The sequence below is a fragment of the Pristis pectinata genome, chromosome 5, assembly GCF_009764475.1.
Source record: "Pristis pectinata isolate sPriPec2 chromosome 5, sPriPec2.1.pri, whole genome shotgun sequence".
In the NCBI taxonomy this organism is placed as follows: Eukaryota; Metazoa; Chordata; class Chondrichthyes; order Rhinopristiformes; family Pristidae; genus Pristis; species Pristis pectinata.
Window position 1 is genome coordinate 25,768,501 of NC_067409.1, and position 26,553 is coordinate 25,795,053.

General features: G+C 40.3%; 1 protein-coding gene across 3 annotated transcripts in view; it reads left to right on the plus strand.

Annotated features, from left to right (window-relative positions):
- Window positions 1–26,553, plus strand: part of LOC127570530 (enhancer of polycomb homolog 1-like) — a 156,788-nt gene that overhangs the window by 49,622 nt on the left and 80,613 nt on the right. The window contains exon 1 of one of the 3 annotated variants that reach the window (XR_007956366.1): window positions 3,113–3,861. The exons of 1 other annotated variant lie outside the window; for it this stretch is intronic. Coding sequence is in view for 1 of the 2 variants with exons in the window: in XM_052016184.1 (XP_051872144.1) it covers window positions 3,709–3,861 (153 nt within the window). In the remaining variant the exon portion in view is untranslated. Of the gene's footprint in view, window positions 1–3,112; window positions 3,862–26,553 lie in introns of those variants that run through there. One more of the 3 variants, XM_052016184.1, reaches the window with a different exon arrangement.

Genomic DNA, 26,553 nt, shown 5'->3' on the forward strand with positions numbered 1-26,553 from the left:
AAAAATTAAATTTTGTTAAATGTTAATTTTTTGTATATTAGCTGTATAATTGACGCAAGGCTTTTTTGAAAAATGATTAAAACGAATAATAGTATTTGTGATAGCACATCATAAAAGTTAGTAAGATTTATAAATAGTGTTTGGAGTTAAAGCATCAAGTTTTTATGTAGTGTGCTGTGGAAAACTTGATGTAAATTCAACATCAGTACAAAACTGAATAAGACTCAAGAGTTAAATTGTCTCACAGAATAATCTATTTCACTCCTCATACATTTTACACCCATATATCTTTGCAGAGGCTATGAATGTCATCTTGTGCCTTTAGGCTCCTTTTTGGTGCAATTAAGTTTTTGATTGTAGTGGTTAGCATAACACTATTACAGCACCAGCGACCCTGGTTCAATTCTGGCCGCTGTCTGTAAGGAGTTTGTACATTCTCCCCGTGACTGCGTGGGTTTCCTCCAGGTGCTCCGGTTTCCTCCCACATTCCAAGGACGTACGGGTTAGGAAGTTGTAGGCATGCTATGTTGATGCCGGAAGCGTGGTGACACTTGCAGGCTGCCCCCAGAACACTCTACGCAAAAGAGGCATTTCACTGTGTGTTTCGATGTACGTGTGACTAATAAAGATATCTGATCTTGACATAAAACAGAACATTTTATCATAGAGTTGTACAGCCAGAGATGGACCCTTTGGCCCAACTCATCCATATTGACCATGATGCCCATCTATGTTAATAAAATTTTCCTGCATGAGGCCCATATCCCTCAACTTTTCCAAGTACCTGCCAAATGTCTTTTTAAATGTTGTAATTGTACCTGCCTCTACCACCACCTTTGGCAGCTTGTTCCATCCTCTGTACAGAAAAATCTCGGATCTCCTTTAAATTTCTCCCCTCTCTCCTTAAACTTCTGCCCTCTAGTTTTAGATTCCCCTACCCTGGGGGAAAAAAAAACTCTAATTATCTATCCTACCTATGTTCCTCATAATCTTATAAACCTCTTAAGGTCACCTCTCCGCTTCCTATGCTCCAATGAGAACAAACCCAGCCTATCCAGTCTTTCCTTGTAACTAAACTCCTCCATTCCAGGCAACGTCTTTATGAATCTCTAATACTACCACAACTTTCTTGTAGTGTTTTGACCAGAACTGGCCATGGTTGAAAATTCTACAGTTGATGAATTTGATCAGGACATTATTATCTTCTTGCTTTCAATTCTAAGATTTGAGTTTATTGTAAGTCACTTCATATACTGACAATGGTGTCCTGAGCTGTTTTTAACAACTGTATGTTTAATCACTTGTGTTGCATTTTTAGGTAACACTATTGAGGAAGATTTGCTGCACACAAAACATTGCAGCAAGTAAAAAAAAATATAAATTTTGCACATGAATGCTAGTTTGATCATATCTTCCCGATTGATCATTTAATTCGAGACAAAACATCCTTTTTTTTGCTAAATAGCTACTTTCAGTCTGATGTGTTTGAATTTTGGTACGGAGTCTGGAACATAAAGGACACTAGTGTGTGTGATATCAGAACTAGCAAACTTAGTTTGAATTGTGTTGTCATTTCTCACCAGAAACTCATTGTTATTGCTAAGGCTGTTCAGTGATATTTTTTGAAAAAATTTAATGGCACAAAAAATGTATCCCAAGTGCAGTCTTCCACAATAATAAATGGTTGCTTTTTCATAATTGTATTAGTCGATGTTTGATTCCACAACAAATAGGTTTAATAACGATGTGATAGCACTTGTTTAAATGAAACATTTACAAGAACACAAGAAATTAGCAGACACAGGCTACCTGGCCCCTCAAAGTTTGTCCCCTGCCATTCAATGTGATCATGGCTCATCTGCCCCAGACCTCAGTTCTTCTGTCCCATTTTCCCATAACCCTCAATTTGCTGATCATGTTATAAACTTGAATAAACTTTATCTCAAATAAAACTTTAGAGGGGAATGTAATTGTCTAAGTTCTGAATTAACTTTGCAATAGGCTGGGCAAATAGCATCACAAACTTGCAATGTATACAGGCAGTCCCCAGCTTGTGTAAGGGTTCCGTTCCTGAGAACTGTCTGTAAGCCAATTTCTCTGCAAGTCTGAAATGTCTGTTGTATTGCTCTACATAAATTTGCTATAGTTTAATTTTATTGAGTAATCATGCTAATACTACCCATAATTAAACTAATGGAATATGTACTGTAGCCAGTCATTAATGAACACAGGTCCAGCCCAGGTTATAACAGGGTTTCATTTCTTTGAACTGTTCATAACCCAACAGTTTGCAAGTTGGGAATGTGGCCATGAACTGAGTTCCCAGGAGGCAGAAGATGCCTGCAGCATCCAGCAAATCCATCCTGCCAGTCTCCCAGGTGCCCATTCGTGTGTACGGGCTGTTAGACAGTTGTAAACTGGGCTGTTAAGACAGTTGTAAACTGGGGAGGACCTGTACCATGAAACATGTTATGACTAACTTTAAAAATGCTTTATGCAAATTCTCCCATAGGTTTTTAAAGTTGAAGTGTTAACGTAGGGCTTAAGATTTTGGATCAATTTTACCTTTTAGTCAAGGCTTTGAGATATGAAATGAATCCAAGTTGATACCTACGTTTTTCTTGTGCACACCTTTATTTATCAGGTTGCATAAAATGCTGGCTCACCAGTTCCAATAACAAGCCGTGCAGGAAGCTCTGTGATTGTTTACTCCAGGATTGCGCAATGCCCATTACATATTACAACCTGGCCATTGAGTTTTAAACTGTAGTTATGATTGTAAAAGACATGTGACACTTCCCTTTTCCCAACGGACCATTAAAAAAACACATTTAAAAAAAGAAGCCACTTCTCTGCGAGCGTTGTAGAGGGCGCTGGTTGCAACGGCTGCTTGGAAACTTGCTGTAACTGAGGGCGTCCATGTTGTGGCGTAGTTGAATTAAGTTAAAAGAGTGGGGCAATAGTGGGTTTGTTAGGAAGTTGTTGCTGTTTCTGGGCAGAAACCCCCCCCCCCCGGACATCCCGCACCCCGACTCTGAGCAAAAGCGGGAATAATAAAAAAAATCAACGCTGCAGCCACCCCCCCGCCGGGCTGGGTGTGTGGTGGGGGGGGAAAAAAGGGGGGAGATAGGCGTTGTGTAGCGGGGTGGGGTGACTCCTCCGTCGTTTGGCGCCGGTGGGTTGGGCGGGCGGGCGAGCAAGCAGCCGCCCGCCTTCAGCCCGAGCCCGCGCCCGGGTGCGGGTCGCGAGCTGCGGGCGGTTGACTGGCGGCGCCGGGGTGCGCGCGCAGCGGGGCCGAGCCTCGTCCCCGCCTCTGTGCATTGTGGGATGGCTGGACTTTAATGACCGCCATGTTGGCCATGGCGTATTGAAGCCGACAAAAGGAACCCAAACGGACCGGGGGCAAAAAAACGCCTTTCTTCTGCTTCCAACCCCGCTTTCTCTTCACGGAATGGAACTAGGACCTCCAGACTCTCATCCATGATAGGTTCCGGGCGGCTCCGTGTATGTTTTACTGGGTATAGGCGTCAACATTTCATCGGCTGTTGAAAAAAAGCGCATCTTATATATATATTTATATATTTCCTTCCACCATCACCGATCCCCCCCTCCCCTTTCCCCACCACCCCGTCCTCCCTCCCGCGGTGGTGTTTGGGTTTGTAATTCGCCGCGAATACGCACACACCAACCGAGGGAGAGCCGAGAATAATGAGCAAACTGTCGTTTCGGGCAAGGGCGCTCGATGCATCGAAACCCCTGCCCGTGTATCGGTGCGAGGACTTGCCGGATCTGCACGAATATGCCTCAATCAACCGAGCCGTGCCCCAGATGCCCACGGGGATGGAGAAGGAGGAGGAATCGGTAGGTAGACGGCGCGGATTGCGGTGTCGTGCGTGTCTTTTGTGTGTGTGTATTTTTTTAGATATATATCATTCCCCCCTCCTCCTCCTCCTCCTCCTCCTCCCCCGGTCGGTTTGTTGTGTCTGGGGTGTGTGCTGCCTGTGCTGTGTGCGCAGCTTGCGCGGCCGCCATTACACGGCTCTCGCTCGCTTCCTCCCAAACATGGGGCCGGGCCGCGGAGACGCAGGCGGCCCCGGAACCACCCACACTCCCCCCGTTCCTCGGCTCGGGAGATCGGCGCCAGCCGGCCCGCCCGCCGCCCTGCCCCACGGGCTCTGAGGGGGGCGGCGAGCGTCCGTTCATTGACAGGGTCCGATTTTTAATTTTGTTTGTGTTGTGCGGAAAGGGGAGATTTGTTTTTTTTCACCTCTTGGAGTACAAAAGGTCACGTGATTGTTCAGGAGCAGCCATTTTGTTGTGTTTCTCCGTGTCTATGGGTTGGGCACGAGTGGCGGCAGTGGTCGGGTTGAGCAGCTGGGCGGCGCTAGAGAGCGCGGGTCCGGGCACAGGGGGCTGCGGCTCTGGGCAGCAGCTCAACACCATCATCAGTGATACTTTGGAGGGGGAGGGGGAGGGGGGGGTGTTGGTGCATGTCTGTCCTCGGCTCTGCTGCTGCTGCTCTGACTTGCACTAATCATCTTGTGGTTTCTAAGTGAATTTTGCAAGGAGTTTGAATACTGGCAGACACGATTGTTGGAAGAACATTGTTATTATCTCGACACGTGCGAGAATTATGGTAACTTTCAAAGCCTACTGCAGTTGTGTGTTAGTGTCTGGCTGAAGGCTTAAACTCATTGAAGTTTGTAATGTAGTTTCACAAGTTTGTGGAGTAGTTAAAGATGAGCTATCGACGGACGGGCAATAGTTGTCTTACATCAATGGTTCTAAATGACAATTGTTTGTAATATTCAAACAATGTATTTTTCCCAAACGTTACTATGAAATTTGTACTAGTCCTAGAACTTCTACTGTTTTGGTGCGAAGAGGATACGTGTTCCATTTATTGCATTATTAAAATTCTAGGTGTAAGTTGTATTGGTTTTAATAAAAATCCAGAAAATGTAATTTTATATTTTCAAAAAACTAAAGCAGTTTGAAATTGTTAGTTCTGAACGATATTTCAGCTGTTATGAATTGAGTACTAATATTATTGATCATGCTTAAATTATAAAGTTAAGACTTGAATATTAAAATATTTTTCAAATTGTCCCCTTTTTAACCTTGCCTTGCTTAGCATTTGTATGAAAGTATCTGTTGTGAGTTTCTTAAAATGTTATCTCAACTCCCATTATCATTGTTTAGTTTATCATGTTCTCAACACACAACCCATCTCAAGGCATTGTAGAGAAATACAGCATGGAAACAGTCCCTTGGTGTCACTGAGTCAGTACTGCCCATCAAATGCACACTTACACTAATTTTGCCCTCACTCCATATTGCTCTGAACTTCTTGAAAGTTCTGTGCATTCAGGTCATTTAGCCTACTAACCTGCACCTCCTTGGGATGTGGGAGGAAACCCACATGGAGAATGTTCAAACTCTATAACAACGAAGGTGAGGATTAAACCTGCTTTGGTCTGCAGCTTTGGGGAAGAGTGATTTTTAGCTTGTTTTCTTAGACGAAATGTAAATTAAGTAACGTTTCATTGATCCCTTTAAATAGAACTTTTAAAACGTAGCTTGAATATATCAGATGTGTATGTTGTTGGAAAGATGGATCATGTTAAAGACAATACTTTTAGCTGAAAGGGGGTGCATTTTAACCATTGCTCTGGGAGTTGCATGTTCTTTGGTGTTATCCAGTTTTTCTTGTGTCAGTGAGATACGGTTTTTGTATTTTAGATTGTCGATAAACTATCCATGCCCATTTGCATTAGCTTCTGGAATCTGGTGTGCTGAAAGTTAGAACAAATTGAATGAATGTATTATTGGGAATGGCAGCTTTCACTTTCAGGGTGCCTCCAAATTGTTTCACAGCCAAAAAAATTATTTTTCAAATATGATTGACAAATTGCCCACGGTCACACAAATGACAAACTAAAATGTTTGTAGTTTTTATTAATCTGAGGGAATTTTGGAAAAAGTGACATAGAATCTTTTGACACCTACGCTGGGAATCACAGGGTGGTAGCACACCTTAAAAGCTATGATTTGAAGTTAGATGAGAGGTTTGATGTTTTTTGTTATGACGTTTTAGTGTGGGAATAGTGCCCTGACACTGTCTTTCAGATGAGATGTTAAACGGGAGCTCTACCTGATCTCTTGGATAAAAGTTCCTGTGGCTGTATTTTGGAAGAGACCAGTGGAGTTAATCCAATGTCAGTTTTTTTTTGTGGTCTTTGGTTTATATGAAAAGTGCTAAATAAGTGCAAGTTACCTGCCAAGGCAGTTAGGACTGAGATCTCCAGCAGTGTAACATTGTGGTTGCTACACTAGACGATTGGTGAAAATGCATGTAGGGTTTCTGAAATGAGACATGAACCCACAACCTTCTGACTTGGGCAGGTATGGTGCCACTGAGCCAGTGGTAGTGCTTTCAAAGAATGAATGAAACTGCTTGCCAATATGTTGAAAAACAATTAAGCTAATATTGAAAATTGAATCATAGAATCGTGCAGCACAGAAACAGGCCCTTTTGGGCTGCCTTGTCCATGCTGACTGTGGTGCTTATGTACACTGATCCCATTTGCACACATTGAGCCTGTGTCCCTCTATGCCTTTCTTATCTAAGTATCTGTTCAAACACCTAAGTGTTATATCTGCTTCTGCTACCTTCTCTGGCATATCATTCCAGATATTCATCACGCTCTCTATGGAAAAACTTGCCCCTCAGATCTCATTTAAATTTCTCTCCCCTCACCTTAAACCTATGCCGTCTAGTTCTAGATTCCCCTGCCCTAGGAAAAATATTCTGACTGTCCTATCTATGCCCCTCATAATTTTAAAAGTCTCTAAAGTAATGCCTTGGCCTCCTACATTCCAGTGTGAATAAACTCAACTGATCCAATCTCTGCTTGTAATTATAACCTTCCATTCCAGGCAACATCCTGGTGAATCTCTTCTATCGCTACCATATCCTTCCTGTAGTGTGGCAACTAGAACTGTACATAACTCGAAGTGAGGTCCAAGTTTTGTACAACTGCAACATGACATCCCAGCTCTTGTACTCGGTGCCTTGGCAAGCTTACCAAATGCTGCCTTGACATTCCCAATACACCTGTGTTACTACTTTCAGGGGGCTGTGATTTCTTTCTGTACATCATTGCTCCTAAAGTCCCTGCCGTATACTTTGACCTGCCAAAGTGCATATTGCATCTTTTTTCTTCTTGCTATTTTATGGGAAATGGCCAATAAATTCATATTATGCATGCTGTATTTTATTTTATGAGTTTAAGAATTTTAAACATGCTAATTTAGATGAGCTAACCTGATCTGCCTGAATTGTTAAAATATTCAATGTTTTAAGTTCTATATATAAATCGATGTAACACGTTGGTCCATTTTGTAGACCAGTATTCTATTGTTTTAGATGAAGCCAAGCACGTACCACCAAGCTCAAGGACAGCTTCTGTTCTGTTATGACTCTTGAACGGACATCTTGTACGATAAAGTTCAACTCTTGATCTGACTCTACCTCGTCATGGCCCTTGCACCTTATTTATCTAACTGCACTTTCACTGTATCTAGGTACATATGACAATAATAAACCAAATCAGTTAAGTGCAATATGTATTATTATAGTTTAGCTTCTTTGTAAAAGTGTTTTTGAAACAATATCTTAAAAACTTTAAAATTAAATACTGAAGTATCTTCTGTCAAATATAATTAAACAATACTGTTTCATGAATGCAGCTGTCCAAGGAGATTGATTTTGGTGGATTTGTAAAGTAAAATTTTGCATGGAAAGTTGTACAGTTCATTTAGAGGTGCATTAAGTAGATCCAATTTTGGTTTTCAATAAATTAATGTATGCCTGATATAATGAAGATGGCTGAATATTTTAATTCAAAATGGTATGAACTTGTACTTGGGCAATATAATATCAGCACAGCAATCTATAGGCGAGTCTAATGGTGAGAAACCTGTTTAACTTCTGGAGCTACGAGCTTCTTATGATTGGTTATTCCTGCTATGTGTGCGAATGAAAACTTTGGCAATATCACAGATTAATATATTGCTCAAATATTCGTTAGTTTAAGGATAAAATATGAATTGTAATTTAAAATGGGACTTCAAAAACTAACTTCAAAAATATTTAGTAATATTTGTTTTTGTAAGGGAAGGTATTACAAATAGGTCAACATAAAAATTAGGGGCAGTAGTCACTTGGCCCTCATCAGGCCTGCTCTGCAATTTAATAACTTGTGGTTGATCTGATTTGTAAACTCAATGCCACATTCCTGCCTACCTGCCGTAACTTTTGCTCAAGTGTCTATCTATTTCTCCCTTAACAATATTCAAAAACTTTGTTTTCACTGCCCTTTGAGGTTCCAAAAACTCGCAACCATTTTAAGAGAAATTTTGGCTCATTTCTGTCTTAAACAGTTTGTTTTATACTGTGGGGGGGCCCCCTGACTCTACATTCTCAGAGAAGAGGAAAAATCCTTTCCACTGCCACCCAGTCGAGCCATCAGGTTCTTGCATGTTCCAATCCAATCCCTTCCCTTTTTCAGCAACAAACAATCTGCTGGAAGAACTCAGCAGGATGAGTAGCATCTGTGGGGTGGGGGGAGGAGAAAGGAATTGTCGACATTTTGGGTCGAAACCCCACATCCAGACCTGAATTGTCTGGAAACATTGACTATTACTCCTTTTCGTGCCCCCACTCCCCACCAATAAATGCTGCTCAACCCACTGATTTCGTCCAGCAGATTGTTTGCTGCCCCAGATTCTGACACCTGCAGTCTTGTGTCTCCCTTCCCTTTTACACTTGGATAATATTTAATAATGATCTAATCAGTTTGAAATCAAACATTTTAAATTAAGCATTTTAAGTTATTGAATATTTTTGCAAAAATAAATTCTTTTAAATAATTCCGCATGGACTCTGGTTTTACTGGTTGCTTCTTTTGAGGACCTGTGAAGGATGCCTCAATGGGGCAAACAAAGAAAATGGGAACAGGAGTGGGTCAGAAAACAAACTGCTGGAGGAAATACTCCAAAGGAGTGGTCTACATTTCAAAATGGTTGATCATTCCTTTCCCTCCTCAGAATGCTGTCTGACCTGCTGAGTTTCTCCAGTAGTTTGATATTTTGGCTCCAAGTTCTCGCATCTGCAGTTTCTTGTGTCTTCCAAGCCTGCTCCACTGTTCCATATTATCATGGCTGATCATCTATACCATATTCCTGTGCTTCCCCCATGCCCCTTGAAGCCTTTTGCATCGAGACATTTCCTAAATGTCAGCTTGTTCTATCAGAGTGTAGAGGTTGAATTCCACTGGTTTGTCATCCTTTGAGTGAAGAGAGTCTCTTGCCCTCTAACTTGAAACCATGCCCCTTTGTTTCTAGCTATCCCAATAAGAGGAAATCTCCTCTTGGCCAATCTCTGCTCCTGTCAAAATTTTTATCTCCCATTCTTCTAAACTTTAAGGAAAACAGGCTTAGCCTTATTTCTCTTCAGTCTGGTGACTGTTGCACTTGCTGTATGTTGAGTGTATCCTTTCTTAGTTAAGGGGGCCAAAACTGCACTAAGATTCCAGAATGGCCACACCAGGGCCCTTTATAATTGTAGCAAGAATCCTTGTTCCTTATCTCAAATACTCTGTCCTTAAGGGCCAACGGACTATTTGTCTTCTGAACTGCTTGCTGCACTTGCATGTTTGTTTTTAGTTGTATACAGGAACCCCCCCAAAGATGTTTGCACATCAACACTTCTCAACCTAACACTATTTAAATAATACACTGCTTTTACTGCTGAAGTAGAAAATTTAACATTTATCGCTGTTATACTGCAGCTGCCATATTTCGCCCCTTCGGCTCAATCTATCTAAATCGCCTTAAAGCCTCTTTGAATCCTCTACAGTTCACAACCCCACTCCAGGTAGCATCATTGTTGAACTTTGAAATATCACATTCAGTTCCATAATTCAAATCATTGATATGCATTATGAATAGATGAGGCCCAAGCACTGATCCCTGTATTACACCATTAGCTAACCATCTGCCACTCCAAAGAAAGGCCCATTTATTCAACAGTCAACCAATTTTCCATCCATGCCAATGCATTACCCTCAAAACCAGCTGCTTTAATTTTACAGACTAACCTTTTGTGTTGGGTTTCAAAGTCTTTTTAAATATCCAAATATACCATATCCACAAGCTTTCCCTACCAGTTGCATGCTCATAAAATTCCAGGAGGTTTGTCAAATACTATTTCCTTTCAAGAAATCCACATTGTAAATAATTCTTAAAAGTCTCGAGCATTTTCTCTATTACTGACATTAGGATAACTGCTCAGTTGTTCTTGGTTTTCTTTCTCCCAACTATTTTAAATAGCGTGTTTATATTTGCCACCCTCCAATCTAGTGGAGCTGTTCACTAATGTATAGAATTCTGGAAAACATTAATTAGTTTGGTTTATTGTGAAGTGCATGGGTGCAATGACATTCCTTGTGTTTGCTTGAAGCTCAAAGAGTGACCAGTATACACGGTAATAATGAATACAACAATAAATACAGTGATGTGCAAAACAGCAGAATGGTGCAAAAATTGTCCAATGCATCCAGTAATTCTACAGCTACTACTTTTAGTACTCTGCGTATAAATTTGGGGAATCATTGGCTTTAAATGCCATTATTTTCTGCACTGTTTTCTAACTAGTACTAATTTCTTTTAGTTCCTAATGTCCATTAGATGCTTGGTTCCCTAACATCTGATAAATTTCAGTGAAGATGGAACCAAAACATTTGTTTAATTGATCTGCCACTTCCTGTTTACAGTTATGATGGTGTAGGGAATCTGTACTGAATGCTCTAATCTTTTTGCATATTTATAGAACCCATAGTTGGGAAAGCTGTTTCCGAGATGCCAGCCCGTCATACCAGATGGCTGGCTTCATGGGGAGCTGGTGGAAGGCCTCTGGGTCTCATGTTGCACAGCCAGAGTCTAAGTAACAACCTCTATATTTGGGGGAGAAAAGTTAGTGAAGATGTTTAAAATATGGCCTTTGAGGTGGTATGATTGTATTAAAAAAAATTGGCATGATCTTTATACATAAAGTAACTGCTGATGGAAATTTCTTTTCTAGCTAAAGAGATGAGATTCAGTGGTAGTTGACAGCCACTTAGATTAGTACGATGACCTTTTCAGCGTTTTAATCACCATGCTGATGGTATGGAAGTGGATAATTTAGGAATGTTTCTCTGCTTCATAGGTAATTTTTGGCCCATTGTTTTTCAGTACTGATGGAACTTGAGGGGGATGTCAGGAGACTAAAATTGGCAGGTTTACTGGGGATAATTCTAAAATGGAAAACTCTAATTAGGTTGGTTTTGTGAATCTTTGATTTTATGAATCAAATGCAATTGGAGCTGAGTATATGTATTTGGCCTTGAGGGGCAGTACACAGTTAATGCCAGAACCCTTAAATGTTGAGGTACAGAGGGATCTTGGGAACCAAGTACATGGGTCTCTGAAAGTGGCTGCACAGGTGGATAGGGTGGTAAAGAAGGCATGTGTCATGTTTGCCTTTATTAGTCGAGGCATTGAGTTCAAGAGACAGGAAGTTATATAGATAAGATTTATGCAGCTTTATTAAACTCTGGTTAGGCTGCTTCTGGAGTATTGCATTCACTTCTGTTCGCCTCATTATGGGAATGATGTGGAGGCTTTGGAGAGGGTACAGAAGAGGTTTAGCAGGATGCTGCCTGAATTGAGGGAATGTGCTTATAAGGAGGGGTTGGACAAACTTGGATTGTTCTCTCTGGAGCAGCAAAGGCTGAGGGGAAACCAGATAGAAGTTTATAAGATGAGAGGCATAGATAGAGTAGACAGCTGTTGGAATGGCTAATACTAGAGGCGATGCATTTAAGGTGAGAGGGGATAAGTTCAAAGGAGATTTGCTGGGCAAGTTTTTCCAGAGTGGTAGTTGCCTGAAATGCACTGCTAGGGGTGGTGGTGGAGGCAAGTACGATAGAGGTGTTTAAGAGACTCTTAGATAGGCACATGAATGTGCAGAGAATGGGGGGAAATGAACATTGTGTAGGCAGAAGGGGTTAGTTTAGTTAGGTATTTAATTACTAGTTTAATTAGTTCAGCACAACATCGTGGGCTGAAGGGCCTGTTCCTGGTGCTGTACTGTTCTATAACATTTTTAAAAAAATCTGATAAGTCATATCGTAGACTGAGATCACTTTCGTCCTGAAAGGTTGCATTTTAAATTAAGTGTAGGATTTTAAAGTGTCAGTTTTTTTAATATCACATGAAAACAATTGCTTACTAAATTTGGATTTTATTAGAATTGTTCAGATGCAATATTTTTCTTTTTGCCCAATGTCTTTAGGTAAAGAAAAATTTCCTCAACTCTTATCCATGAATTAACCTAAAATGTTGTCCTCTAGTCATCAGTCTTTCTGTCAAGGAAATGGGTTCATCCTGCTTACTCCATTTAAACCCATCTTAATGAAATACGCACTTGGTCCCAAAGAAAATAGTACCAACATGGTCTCTCTCACCTAAAATTCCCCAGTGCTAGTCACTTTCCTATCCACTCTCTTCATCACCTGGGCTGTAAGGTGCTATGTTCTCTCTCCCATCCAGTATCCTTAAATTTTTTTTAACTAGTTCTAATATTTTATATTGTCTTTCTTCCATACCTGAAAACTTTAAAAATTACATGAATATTAACTCTAACACTTGTTGACGATGCTATACAAAAAGGTACACAACTACTGCCAAACTCTTATTTTATACAGTTCCAGCATGATCTTTTACTGTCATTCTATTCCTGATCAATAATGGCAAATATTAATATGGTGCCATAACTATTAAATAAAAATTCAAAATAAAGTGCTGATATTGGAAATCTTAAATGAGAAAATGCTGGTGGCATCTGTGTAAAGAGAAACAGTCTTGTGTTTTGGGCCCCAAGGGAAGGAAATCAAGGAGCAATGGCCAACAGCAGTTTTAGTGACTTGGGATATGTGTGCAGTTGTGCACTCCTTGATTTGCTTATTGATATGAGCATGGAGGAGCCATAATTAAGTTTATCCATAATAATAAAATCGGCAGAGATAGCCTTTTTATAACTTATCCCCACAGTCACTCTGGTTTTATCCTATTAGAGATATTTCCCTTTCCCACCCTCCTTGCAGCTTAACAAGCTTCTTTTCTCCTTCCCAGTTCTGATGAAGCATCTTCTACCTGAAACATTGTGTTTGTCCTCCCACGGATGCAGCCTGACCTGCTATTTCCAGAATTTTCTGTTTTTTAATATACATTAATGACACTAACTTGAGTGTGGGGGACCATAATTAAAATGTCTGCCCTCAATTATAGAACTAGCAGCCTGTCAGGGAACACCTGTGGAAAGAAAAACAAAGTTAGTGTTGTAGATTGAAGACCCAGGGGTGGGGGGGTTGGAGAAAGGAAGATAACTGGTCCTCTAATGTTGCTTTTCTGTCTTGTTGGTAATCTTTTCTATCCTGTCAATTTCAGGAGTCTAGTCATACACCCATGGTCCCTTTATTCCTCAACACTTAGCATTCCTACCACTTACTGTTGTATTCCCTAACCTGGTTCATCCTCCCCAAATTTATTGGCTTGCACTTCTTCTATCTGAGTTCCTTTTTATCATATCCCCACCCACCCAACTCCACCCCCCTCCAAATCCCCTAGCAATCAGTCTGTTGCTATTTTCTGTAGCCTAAACTGTCAGTGAATGGGAGCAGGTGGAGAGTGAGAATATGGACAAGATCTTTTGCTGAAGCAAAGAAAATATAGGGTGGCAGTACTCAGAGTTAAAACATAGTGGGTGAAATGCAAAGATTCTAATGTACTATTCCAATGAAGAGCTTCCCAGTAAACTGCGGTATCTTGGGAGATTTTTCCTCTTATCATCTGAAGCTGATGATCCAGTCATTGTCAAATATTATTTGTATCCGTTTACTATGTGCAAAATGACTGCTGTTTCTCACATTACAACGGAGATTATTCAAAAACAAGTAATTGAGGTAATATTTCAGGAGACATCCTGCAAAGGATGTGAAAGACACTTTTTTCCCTCTTTTTAACATCATCTATTAAAGTGGTATTCAGTTTACTTTAGTCATTCGATTCTATTGTATGTTATATTCTTATCATAGTCTTCCTGTACATTATATATTCTAATGTGTTTTATGCCAGATCTAACTAAAGCTAAATTGGTGCATTTAAAAAAAACTTCAGTTGTCAATTGTAGACTGGTGGCTGGCTGATTCTGCAGTTAGATGCAGTGAAGCCTGTAGTTTTGGAATTTGAGATTGTGTATTGATGCATAATTTGCTGCAAGTTACAAAGATGGGAAGTTTCAAGTCAATGCAGGAGTTGTAAAGCAGAGCAGGATTTTGAACTGTATGTTTGGGATGAGAGTTGAAATTTGAGTAAGAGCATTGATGGATGCTATACAAAATAATGTTAAAAGGGTTTGGTTTTGGATGAGTTTTTTTATGCAGAATAGATGGTGCATGATGCAATCATTAAGTCTGAACTAGAAAGTAAAAGTTGACGTTGCTAACATGTTTAGTTTAAAGCTAAACTCAGGATGAGGTCCAAGGAATGGTTGAGATTGAGGACAGTGATATAGTTAGAATTTAAAGTCGGGAACAATTTTTGGATTGAACCTCAAATTGCTTACTATAGATGAACTATTGCATTAATCATGAGTGAAGCTTCGTGGAAGTGGGATAGAAGCTGGCATGAAGACTTGCATGAAACTGCTGATCTTGTGTCTTTTGGATGATATAACATCTTGTGGATGAAAAATGCCTCATCTGGAACAAAGAGTTAGGTCAGAATGAGGACCAAAAATTCTGGAATAGTACTGGGCCTTGAGGGGACTGCACCTGGATTATTGTATAAAGTTTAGTTCTTGTTGAAAATATACTTGCCATGGAGAGCACAGTAAAAATTCACTAGACTAGTTGTAGGATGACACATTTGCCCTTTGAGGTCAAATTCTCCAGATTTTGAAGGAATAATGGGAGATCTCATTGAAATTTATAAAATTCTTAAAGGGCTTAACAGGCTGAATATGGGAATGCTTTTTCCCTGGCTGAGGACCAGGGTTTACATTCTCATAATACGTGTTAGATTATTTAAGCCATGAGGAGGAGAAATTTCTACATTGGGGGGAGGGGGAAGAATCAGAAGTTTCAGAATAATATTTCATCGATGGTGCCTAACCTGGGTATTTTCAGGATGTTTCTTTTATGGAGAACTGAGACTACCAGGGGTGGTAGTGGAGGCAAATTCAATAAGATGTTTAAGAGGCTCTTAGATAAGTGCATAAATATGCAGAGAATGAAGGGATATGGACATGTAGCCAGAAGGGACTAGTTTAGCAGGCTTTTAATTACTAGTTTAATTAGTTTGGCGTGACATCATTGGCGAAGGGTCTACTCCTGTGCTGTACTGTTCTGTGCTTTTCCAAATGAGCCATCTACCTCTCTGGCCATCCACAATTCTACGTTAAAGTTAATTCATCTCTTTCCCCCTCTCCCCAAACAGAATGCCTGCTGCCCTTGCATTGGAAGAAACTGGGATGTTCTTTAGGTCTGCCCATGCCATCTAGCAGTGCATTAGCTACTCCTGGAAGGATTTGGAAATGTCATAAGTATACATTGCAGCTTCAATATGTTGATTGTGATTTAATTCTAGAGATCTTATTATCAGAGTGGAAGCTTGATTACTAGGCAATCAGCCCAGGTGAATATTCTATAGATTTGGAGGGATTTTTACTGCAATGTAATATGAAGATCACAGTGGATCAGAAATGGTATGCATCCTGAAACTCATTCAAATTGTGTGAGCAGAAGAATAGAAAGTCAAGATGTAATGTTGAAGCCATATTATACAGGTTAGGATTCAAGGTTCTGGCAATAGTTGTGAAATAAGAGAAAATGCTGGAAATACACTTTAGGTCAGGAGGCATAGCATCTCCGATCAATGACTTTTCATCAGAACTTTCAAATACATAAGTAATGTAAATGAAACATAACCTTTGTTTGAAATTTATTTGAAGGATGAAGTATTTAAAACACATGAAGTCATGAGGCTATTGGCTGTGTGGATGGAAAAGCAACTTGGTTAAGAATTACTTTCGTTTAAGAAAATCATTAAAGTGATAGCACAATATGACTTGTGTATCTACTTGAAGTCATTGTGGGCATGCTGTCTGATTTTTTTAGCCAACCTTGTATATAGACTGTGAGCTAACCAGTTATCTTCCTCTGTGCATGTCTAGTGATGATGAAGGTGTTGAAGCAAATATTTGTCAGAAACTGGTAAAAGACAGAAGATGTGTTACTATGTGTCTGAATCTAAAAATGGTAATGTGGTCATCAAATTATGAGCCTTTTTGTTCAAAGTTGGTAATGTATAAAATTCTGAAGTTGGCAGCTAACATGCCACAATAGTATAATAAAACAATTTGCATGAATTCAAAAGCCAAGATCTTTCTTTTTTTGAGCTGAGCCTCTAGTGGATAGATGCCTAATTAAATTGAAAGTGAATGGAATGTGGATCAATTTGTTCAAAAGTCATTACAAGTTTGATATTAGACATGGGAAAGTTTAATGTTTCAAAGCTTGATCCCTTTTGTTTCTATGTGTTTCAAGTGTAAAACTAATTTGTTATTAAAAGTTACTGATGCAGGAAAAAACCTGTAGAGACAGAGGATGTCTTATCCTTAATGATACAGAAAGGGGCCATTTGGCCCACAATGGTGCCCAGAGAGCAGAAGTATGCACTTTGGAGGACGGGAAACAAGCAATTCACGTAAAAATAATTTTTAAAAATGTGATTCAAGTGCAAAGTAGAAAAACATTTTTAGCAAATTAAGTGAAAATTTAAGAATGGACATATAATCTTGTACTTCGGATAACATAATAATGGATTTAGAAAGGAGCAATCATTTTAATTACTCTGTAAAAGAACAGAATATCAAGATACGTAGAGCAGTTAAGTACAAATCTACAGTGTGGTGACGTTTGAGGTTATCCACTTTGGTAGGAAGAAATAGGAAAGTGGAGAAAAATCTAAATGGTGTAACACTAATGAATGCTAGTCTTCAAAATGAATTGAGTGTTAACGTACAAGAAACCAGAAAATTAGCATGTAGTTAGGAAAGCAAATGGAAATTTGGTTTTCATTATAAGGTGGTGGAGTACAAATACATCAAAATCTTGCCACAGCTGCATATTTCTTTGGGGAGATGACACTTGTAGTACTGTGTAGAAGGATAAACTTGCCTTGGTGGCAGTGCAGGAAAGGTTAGCTGGATTGATTCTTGTAATGAAGAGCTGATCTTGTAAGGAAAGATCAAGTGTAATGAGCCAAAAATCTCTGGAGTTTAAGTTTGTAAGCTGATTTTGTTGTAACATGCAAGATTGTAATAATTCTGTAGGGAAATTTTCACATGGGGGGGGGGGATCCAGAACAGGGAGAATTATTTCAGCATAACGCAATACTCCATTGAGATTAAGATGAAGAGAGATCTCTTTTGAAGTTGAGCCTTTGGAATTCTTTATCCCAGAATGGTTTGGTTGCTGAGTTATTAGGTATATTCAAAGCTGTATGAAATTAAAGCTGTGATCTCATTGGATGATGGAACTGCTTTGAGAGGCTGTTTGGCCTGCTTCTGCTATGTAGAACAGTACAGCACAGAAACAGGTCCTTTGGCCCATTATGCCTGTGCCAACTATGATGTCAGTTCCATCTGCCTGCACATGATCTGTACCCCCTGTCTGTTCGTGTGTCTGTCTGACTGCCTCTTAAACGTTGCTATCATATCTGCTTCTACCACTTACCCTTGAAGTGTGTTCCAGGCTGCTACCATTCTCTGTGTCTAAAAAAAATAACAACTTGCCTTGCACATCTCCTTTTAAACTTTTCCCATCTCTCCTTAAACCTATGCCCTCTAGTATTTGACACAAATGTATTGTGCTATGGGATATTTTTCTACAGCTGTTTTAACTCAGGAATAATTGGAAGCTTATCTTGTGTAAACTGAGGAAAGATATAGAATGTGTTCACCAAATATATTAATAATTTGAAAGAACATAAAAGTTGTACATCTCAGGATGCTTGAACCCATGCTGCAAGATTATAAAGGTCTTAAATACGATATAATGCAGTTATATATATTGGGAAATTTGTGGAAGGTGAAGAATTTGAATGCCAAATGGCCTTATTTCAGTCCATGGTATTTTTGTCGAGCAGGAAGAAGTTAGCCTATGCTGTGAGACAGGATCTTGCACCTCGTTTAGCCCTATGAAAATATTGAAGGATAATTTGGCTGTTGGTAAAGAAAATTTTGTCATTTTTATTCGAACAAAGTTAGGCAGAACTTGCGTAGTCCTGCTTTTTTAAATTAAAAAAAATCAATAACCAGATAAGGTTAGAATGGAGGACCTTCTCTTTCTATGCAGATGTAGAAATTTTTCTGTTTTTCCAGTATTGGGTATTTTACTTTTGTATTAGAGGTTTATTGTGTGAAATCTTCATTGTGTTTTGTGTATCTTGACTGAATATGGTTTACTTATATTAACTACTATTTAGATCTGCAGTAAATGCTATATTCATTTGCCCAGCAGGTTGACAATTTTTTAAATATTTAAAGAAATCCATATTGGAAAGAAATTATAGAAGTTTAAAAGGGTGATCATTGCTCCCAACTTGGGTCATCTGCTCAGGTGCACAAAACAGAAAAGCAGAGTTGTTTGTTGGTGGTGACAGATTGGGAAATGACGTTCAAAGGGATGCAGATTCAGAAACCACTTATGTTTTAAAGCAGATGGCTTTTCTTGCAAAAGAGTTTATATAGCAGTAAAGAGAACTTGCTGCACTTACATGCAATTATATATTCACCACCATGAAGTGCTTCAAGCACTTCATAGCACACATTAACTCCAGCCTCCCAGACAACCTCAACCCACTGCAATTCGCCTACTGCCGAAACAGGTCTATGGCGGATGCCATCTCCCTGGCCCTTCACTCATCTCTGGAGCATCTGGACAGTTAGACTATTGACTACAGCTCCGCCTTCAATACTATAATTCCAAGCAAACTCATCACCAATTGCTGAGACCTGGGACTCAACACTTCCCTCTGCAAGTGGATCCTTGACTTCCTGACCAACAGACCGCAATCAGTAAAGGTAGGCAGCAATACCTCTGCGGTGATTATTCTCAACACTGGCGTTTCATAAGGCTGCGTCCTCAGCCCCCTCCCCCCCCCCCCCCCCCCCCCCACTCCACTCCCTATACACTCATGACTTGATAGCCAGATCCTGCTCTGACTCCATCTACAAGTTTGCAGATGATACCACAGTAGTGGGGTGTATCTCAAATAACAATGAGTTGGAGTACAGGAAGGAGAGAGAGAGATTAGTGACATGGTGTCATGACAACAACCTTTCCCTCAATGTCAGCAAAACAAAAGAGCTAGCCATTGGCTTCAGGAGGGTGGGCGGGGCACATACTCCTGCCTACATCAATGGTGCTGAGTTTGAGGGTTGAGAGCTTCCAGTTCCTAGGAGTGAACATCATCAATAGTCTGTCCTGGTCCAACCACATAGACACCATGGCCAAGAAAGCCCACCAGCGCCTCTACTTTCTCAGGACGCCAAAGAAATTTGACATGTCCCTGTTGACCCACATCAATTTTTATCATTGCACCATAAAAAGCGTACTATCTAGATGCATCACAGCTTGGTATGAGGAAGTAAAGGGTTAAGAAATTGTGACAATACGTTATAACTAATGAAACAATACCACGCACGCAAGCCCCTGACTCAAGACCAGGTGGTGATTACCGTGTCTGGAACTTCATTGTAAGCCAGTTATATTAAACAATGAGTGTGATGGTTGTCTTTTATCTTGGGCTCCCCAGTTGAAATTGGTGTAGTCGCATTGTTTAAGTGTGTGACAAGGACTCTATTAATTACTGTCTGCCCCTCTGTATTGTGGAGACCTCCGATAAAGACTCTGCATGAGAGTCAGGAGAATTCTCCTTGGCAGTATACTGCTAATAAACACGTTTTAACAGAATTAATCCATGGCACTGTTTGATTTTTGCAGCAGGCAGGAGTGGGAACTTGGGATAACAGGTATGGCAACTACTCTGCCCGTGACTACAAGAAAGTGCAGAGAGTTATGGACACATCACAGAAACTAGCCTCTCTTCCATACTTCTCACTGCCTCAGTAATGCAGCCAGCATAATCAAAGATCCCACCCACCCCAGACATTCTCTCTTCTCCCCTCTCCCATTGGGCAGAAGGTAGAAAAGCCTGAAAGTACGTACCACCAGGCTCAAGGACACACTTCTATCCTGCTGTAATAAGACTATTGAATGGTTCCCTAGTACAATAAGATGGATTCTTGACCTTACCATCTACCTTGTTATGACCTTGCACCTTATTGTCTACCTGCACTACACTTTCTCTGTAGCTGTTACACTTTATTCTGTATTATGTTATTGTTTTACCTTGTACTACCTCAATGCACTGTGTAATTAATTGATCTGTACAAACTTTGTGCAAGACAAGCTTTTCACTGTACCTCAGTAAATGTGGCAATAATAAACCAATACGGGGCCTTGGTGAGACAGCAGCTAGATATTGTGTGCAATTTTGGTCTCAAGCATATGAACATAATGTCTGAACATATGATCATAACAGAAGTTGTCAAATGTTGAGAGATTGGGTAGTATTGGTGTTCAGAAGGCTGTGGTAGTTCAGTCATTGTGTTCCTTCTAAACACAGATTGATTTCCAGTTATGAAGGAAATCAAGGGATGTTGGGAATGTGCTGAAAAGTGCTGTTGAGGCAGAAGATCAGCCATAATCTTGAAGGGCAGAGCTTACTTCAAGAGTCAAATGGCATCCTGCTAATTGAGATGTGAATTTTGAAAAAATGTATTTTTAGTTTGTGTAGTATTGGCTTAAGTGATTCAAATGTTTGTGATCCAACAAAATGAATATTAATGTTCCAGAATCCATTTCTGTTGTTTTGTATATGACAAGTTTAGAGGTGACTTTCAGTGCTTAGACTTGAGGCTAATTTTTAATAGGTTTCCAGTTTGCATATAAATTGTGTTGGACTAGGTTATTGCACAATCTGAAGTCATTTTTGCAGTTTGGATGCAAGTGCCTCATTGGAACTTAATTTGTTAGATCATTGGCATATAGCTAATTTTAAAAGCAAAGTGATCTCCAGAGATTTTTTTTAATATATTCATACACATAGTGTGAGAAGCCCCATTGGATGCATTTGCATCACAGGAGACTGCTCTGCCCATTGCACTTATGCAATCTGATCTTGACAGCTATTCAGAAAGAGCAAATCCCCTACTCATTTTGCTGTTTCTTTCTGCACCAACCTCGGCCTGCTTTTGTCACTTGATGCATGAAGAAATTTCTTCTCTTAGTCCTAAATGTGCCATCCCTTATTCTGAGACTACAACCCTGGTTCTAGAAGTCTCAGCAGGAAAAAACATCTACCTTGTCGTCATATCTCTGAGTTTGCCGGTGATACTAAACTAAGTGAGATTGTGATTACGGAGGAGGATGAAAGAGGCTTTAAGGAGATATGGGCAAGATGAGTAAATGGGTAAGAACATGGCAGAATGGAATAAGAAGTAAAATGGTTGTCAAATGTTGAGAGATTGGGTAGTGTTGATATTCAAGGAAGCCTATGCATGTTTACAGGAGGGTTTGATTGCAGAAATACAGGTGTCTTATTGCAAATACATAGGGCCTTGGCAAGACAGGACCTAGAATATTGCATATAGTTTTGGTCTCCAAACCTAAGCAGGATGTGCTTGCCAAAGAGTGCAGTGAAGATTCACTAGACTGGTTTTGGGTATAGTTCAGGAAAATGGCATTGAGGTAAAAGATTAGCGATGATCTTGATGAATGGCAGACGAGGCTCAAATGGCCAGATGACCTACTCCTCATCCTATTTCTTGTGTTCTACATTGTTACCTGACCTGACGATATGTGGAGAGAACAGAATTAATGAAATTTGGCAGGCTACATGTAGGGAGGATGTTTTACCTGAGGTGAGCCCAAGTCAAGGGGACAATATTTGAGAATAAGAGCTTTAAAACTGAGATTGGGGAAATATTTCTTCACTCAAGTGGTGTATCTATGGAATTCTCTACTTTGTATGAATGAGGGAGCTCAGTTGTTAAGTTAATTCAAACTTGAGGTCAATAGATTATTGGGAATTGAGGAATCAAGGGTACAGGGATAAGTGCCTGAAAATTGTTTTGAGGTGGAAGATCAGCAGTAATCCTGATGAATAGCAGAGCAATCCTGTAGGGCTTATTCCTTCTATTTCTTGTGCTTGCCAACCACCTCAAATCCCATGTCCTCCAGCCATCAGTGCACCAGTCACTGGGAATGGCTTCCCTTCATTTTAAATATGAAATTATGCTAACATTGCAGAAGTTCTAAATTTAATTGCAAATTTAAGTGAATATATTAACAAAAGTAGAATGCATGATCAGAAATATATGGACTAAAATATATTTAAGTCAAATTCATTGGTATGCTTTTTAAGTGCACAAGTCACTCGTTTACTTTGGTGATAGAAAAGTTGTAGTTTTGAGATGGGTTAGAATTTGAGACATGGAGAGTGTAGTAGTGACATGGAATGATCTACTTGTCAGCATGATTCCTGTCCTCTTCTTTCAGTAAGGGTAGATAGCAACGCCTCCGCCACGATTATCCTCAACGCTGGTGCCCCATAAGGCTGCATCCTCAGCCCCCTACTCTACTCCCTATCTGCTCACAACTGTATGGCCAAATTCTGCTCTAACTCTATCTACAAGTTTGCAGATGACATCACTATGGTGAGCCGAAGTACAGGAAGGAGGCAGCCTAGTGGCGTTGTGTCATGACAACAATCTTTCCCTCAATGTCAGCAAAACAAAAGAACTGGTCATCGACTTCAGGAAGGGGGGCAGTGCACGTGCTCCTGTTTCCATCAACAGTGCTGAGGTTGAGAGCTTCAGATTCCTAGGAGTGAACGTCACCAATGGCCTGTTGTGTTCCAATCACATGGATGCCATGGCCAAGAAAGCGCACCAGTGCCTCTACTACTACTTCCTCAAGAGGCTAAAGAAATTCAGCATGACCTCCTTGACCCTCACCAATTCTTATCGATGCACCATAGAAAGCATCCTATCCAGATGCATATTGGCTTGGTATGGCAACTGCTCTGGCCATGACCACAAGAAACTGCAGAGAGCTCAGTTTCAGAGGACACAGCTCAGCACATCACGGAAACCAGCCTCCCCTCTGTGGACTCTGTCTACACTTCTCCCTGCCTCGGAAAAGCAGCCAACATAATCAAAAACCCCACCGACCTCAGACACTCTCTCTTCTCCCCCTTCCCATCGGACAGAAGATACAAAAGCCTGAAAGCACGTACCACCAGGCTCAAAGATATCTTCTATTCATCTGTTATAAGACTATTGAACAGTCCCCTTGTGCAATAAGATGGACTCTTGACCCCACAACCTAGCTCGTCGTGGCCTTGCACCTTACTGTCTGCCTGCACTGTACTTTCTCTGTAACTTAACACTTAATTCTGCATTCTGTTATTGCTTTTCCCTTGAATTATGAAATGATCTGTATGCAAATCAAAGTTTTTCACTCTACCTTGGTACATGTCACAATAATAAACCAATTTACTTATGACATTTGTGGTTTTACAGAAGGCACCTTAAGGCATTAGAGAGATCCCACCAATGCTGTCTTCACAAGACCCTCCAAATACACTATTGGGATAAGCAAGCAAATGTCATTGTTCTTTCCCAAGCCAATATCCCCAGCATTGACATCCAGTCATCTACATGGCTGACACCAGATTGCTTAAAAAGACATTCAATTCTAAGGTGTGTAATGGGGAGAGGTTAGCAGGCAGGTAGAGGAAAAAAAAATGCAACATTTCCCACTGAATCCTGGGAATCTCTGGGCCATGCTCTTCTGTGCCATCTTAAATGCTAGTTACTCTGAACTTCCATTCCATGTGCCGTAAGCAGCAGGAAGGCATACTGCTGCTCAAACTACCTGTCCAGACATCCCATCAAGCAGCTTTTGCTCTGTTTGTGGCAGAATGTAGAAATCCCATATTGGCCGCCTCATTCAGCTCAGAAATCACAGAATTGGAGTGAGCCTAATATGACGAAGAATTTTCTACCTGCAATTCCTGTATTGCCTGCGGTCCTTTTATCATTTACCTTTTTGGTGTGGTGTCTTTGTGAATGCAGTGAAAGATCTTTTCAATTAGTAACACACTGTGTTTCTCTCCAAGGATTATCCAGTCCTTTTTTTTGAAAGATATTATTTGCTTCACCACTCTTCACAACTGGCTGGCATAATTTCCCACCCACAATCTCTGTATCTCCTCTAGTGACACCAGTTACCCTAAAGCTGTTCTGTGTACTCGGATGACTGATCATTCTGGGCTTAAAGTGGTTCCTGAAATATTGTTTCAAAGTCTTGTGATTTCGAATATGCCTGTCAAATTTTAGCTTAACCTGGACTCTCTTGCTTTCTCAGAACAGATTCTGATGAAAGGTCATTGACTTGAAATGTTAACTCTGTTTTCCTCTCACCACAGATATCGTCTTACTTTAAAATTCTAAACATATTCAGTTTTATTTCTGTTCCCTATCCTCATTGTTTGCTTTATTTGAGCCATCTACACATGTTGAACTTAAACCATATTTTCTCAAATCTAGGTCATTAATTTTTTTTTAAATGCAGTGTTCCTAACATGAACTTGTGAGGCACTGTGACACTTATTCCTGTTTACTGCTATTCTTGCATTCTGTCCCAAAGCCAATTTCATTAATGGGAGTCTCCCCATTAAATTTATGCCCTTCAGTTCTGTTATTGTCTATTATGTTACTTTGTCAGAAGTTTTTAAAGTCCATATACACCATATCAAATTCATTAGCTGCATCAACCTCCTCTGTTGATTATCAGCAAGTTAAGTTAATCAGTCCAGTTTACCTTTTAACGAGTCTGTACTAGCTACGATTCAGTCAAATGCTTTCATGTCACCAATTTCTTTTCTCTAAAGTTTGTCTAGTACTGAAATTAGGACCTTTATTTGCTAGGATTATATATCTTTCCCCCTTTATTGGAATGGATAGCAACCTAGGGAATGTCATATCTGAACTGTTACTTCTGTAATTTTGTACTGACACTTTAAAAATCACCCCCTTCCCCATTTTAAATTATCATTGACATTAAGATGTAAAGCCCCTCAAATCTACTTTATACTTCCTGATAGTGCTTTGTCATATGTTATTGATTTGGATAAGAACATTGGTATTGGTTTATTATTGTCACTTGTATGGAGTTACAGTGGAAAACTTGTCTTGCATGCCATTCGTACAGATCAATTCATTGCACAGTGCATTGAGGTAGTACAGGGTAAAAACAATAACAGAATACAGAATAAAGTGTCACGGCTACAGGGAAGTGCATTTCAGGTAGATAATAAGGTGCAAGGTCATAAGGCAGATTGTGAGGTCAGGAGTCCATCTCATCATATAAGGGAACTGTTCAATAGTCTTATCACAGTGGGGTAGAAGCTGTCCTTGAGCCTGGTGGTATGTGTCCTCAGGCTCCTGTATCTCCTGCCTGATGGTAGAGGGGCGAAGAGAGAATGACCCAGGTGGGTGGGGTCTTTGATTGTGCTGGCTGCTTCACCAAGACAGTAAGACGTATAGACAGAGTCGATGCAGGGAAAGCTGTTTTCCCTGATGTGCTGGGCTGTGTCTACAACTCTCTGCACTTTCTTGCGGTCCCGGGCAGAGCAGTTGCCATACCAAGCTGTGATGCATCCAGATAGGATGCTTTCTGTGGTGCATCAATGAAAGTTGGTGAATGTCAAAGGGGACATGCCAAATTTCTTTAGCCTCTTGAAGTAGAGGTTCTGGTGAGCTTTCTTAGCCGTGCCATCTACATGGTTGGATCAGGACAGGCTATTGGTGATGTTCACTCCAAGGAACTTGAAGGTCTCAACCCTCTCGACCTCAACACCATTGATGTAGATGTGTATGTACACAGCACCCTTTCCTGAAGTCAATGATCAGCTCTTTTGTTTTGCTGACAGTGAGGGCAAGGTTGTTGTCATGACACCATGTCACTAAGCTCTCTTTCCTTCCTGTACTCCAACATCATTATTTGAGATATGGCCTACTGCGGCGATATCATCTGCAAACTTGTAGATAGAGTTAGAGCAGAATCTGGCCATGCAGTCATAAGTATATAGGGAGTAGAATAGAGGGCTAAGGACACAGCCTTGTGGGACACCAATGTTAAGAATAATTATGCTGGAGGTGTCACTGCCTGTCCTCACTGATTGCAGTCTGTTGGTCAGAAAGTCAAGGATCCAGTTGTAGAGGGGGGTGTTGAGTCCCCAGGTCTCAGTGAT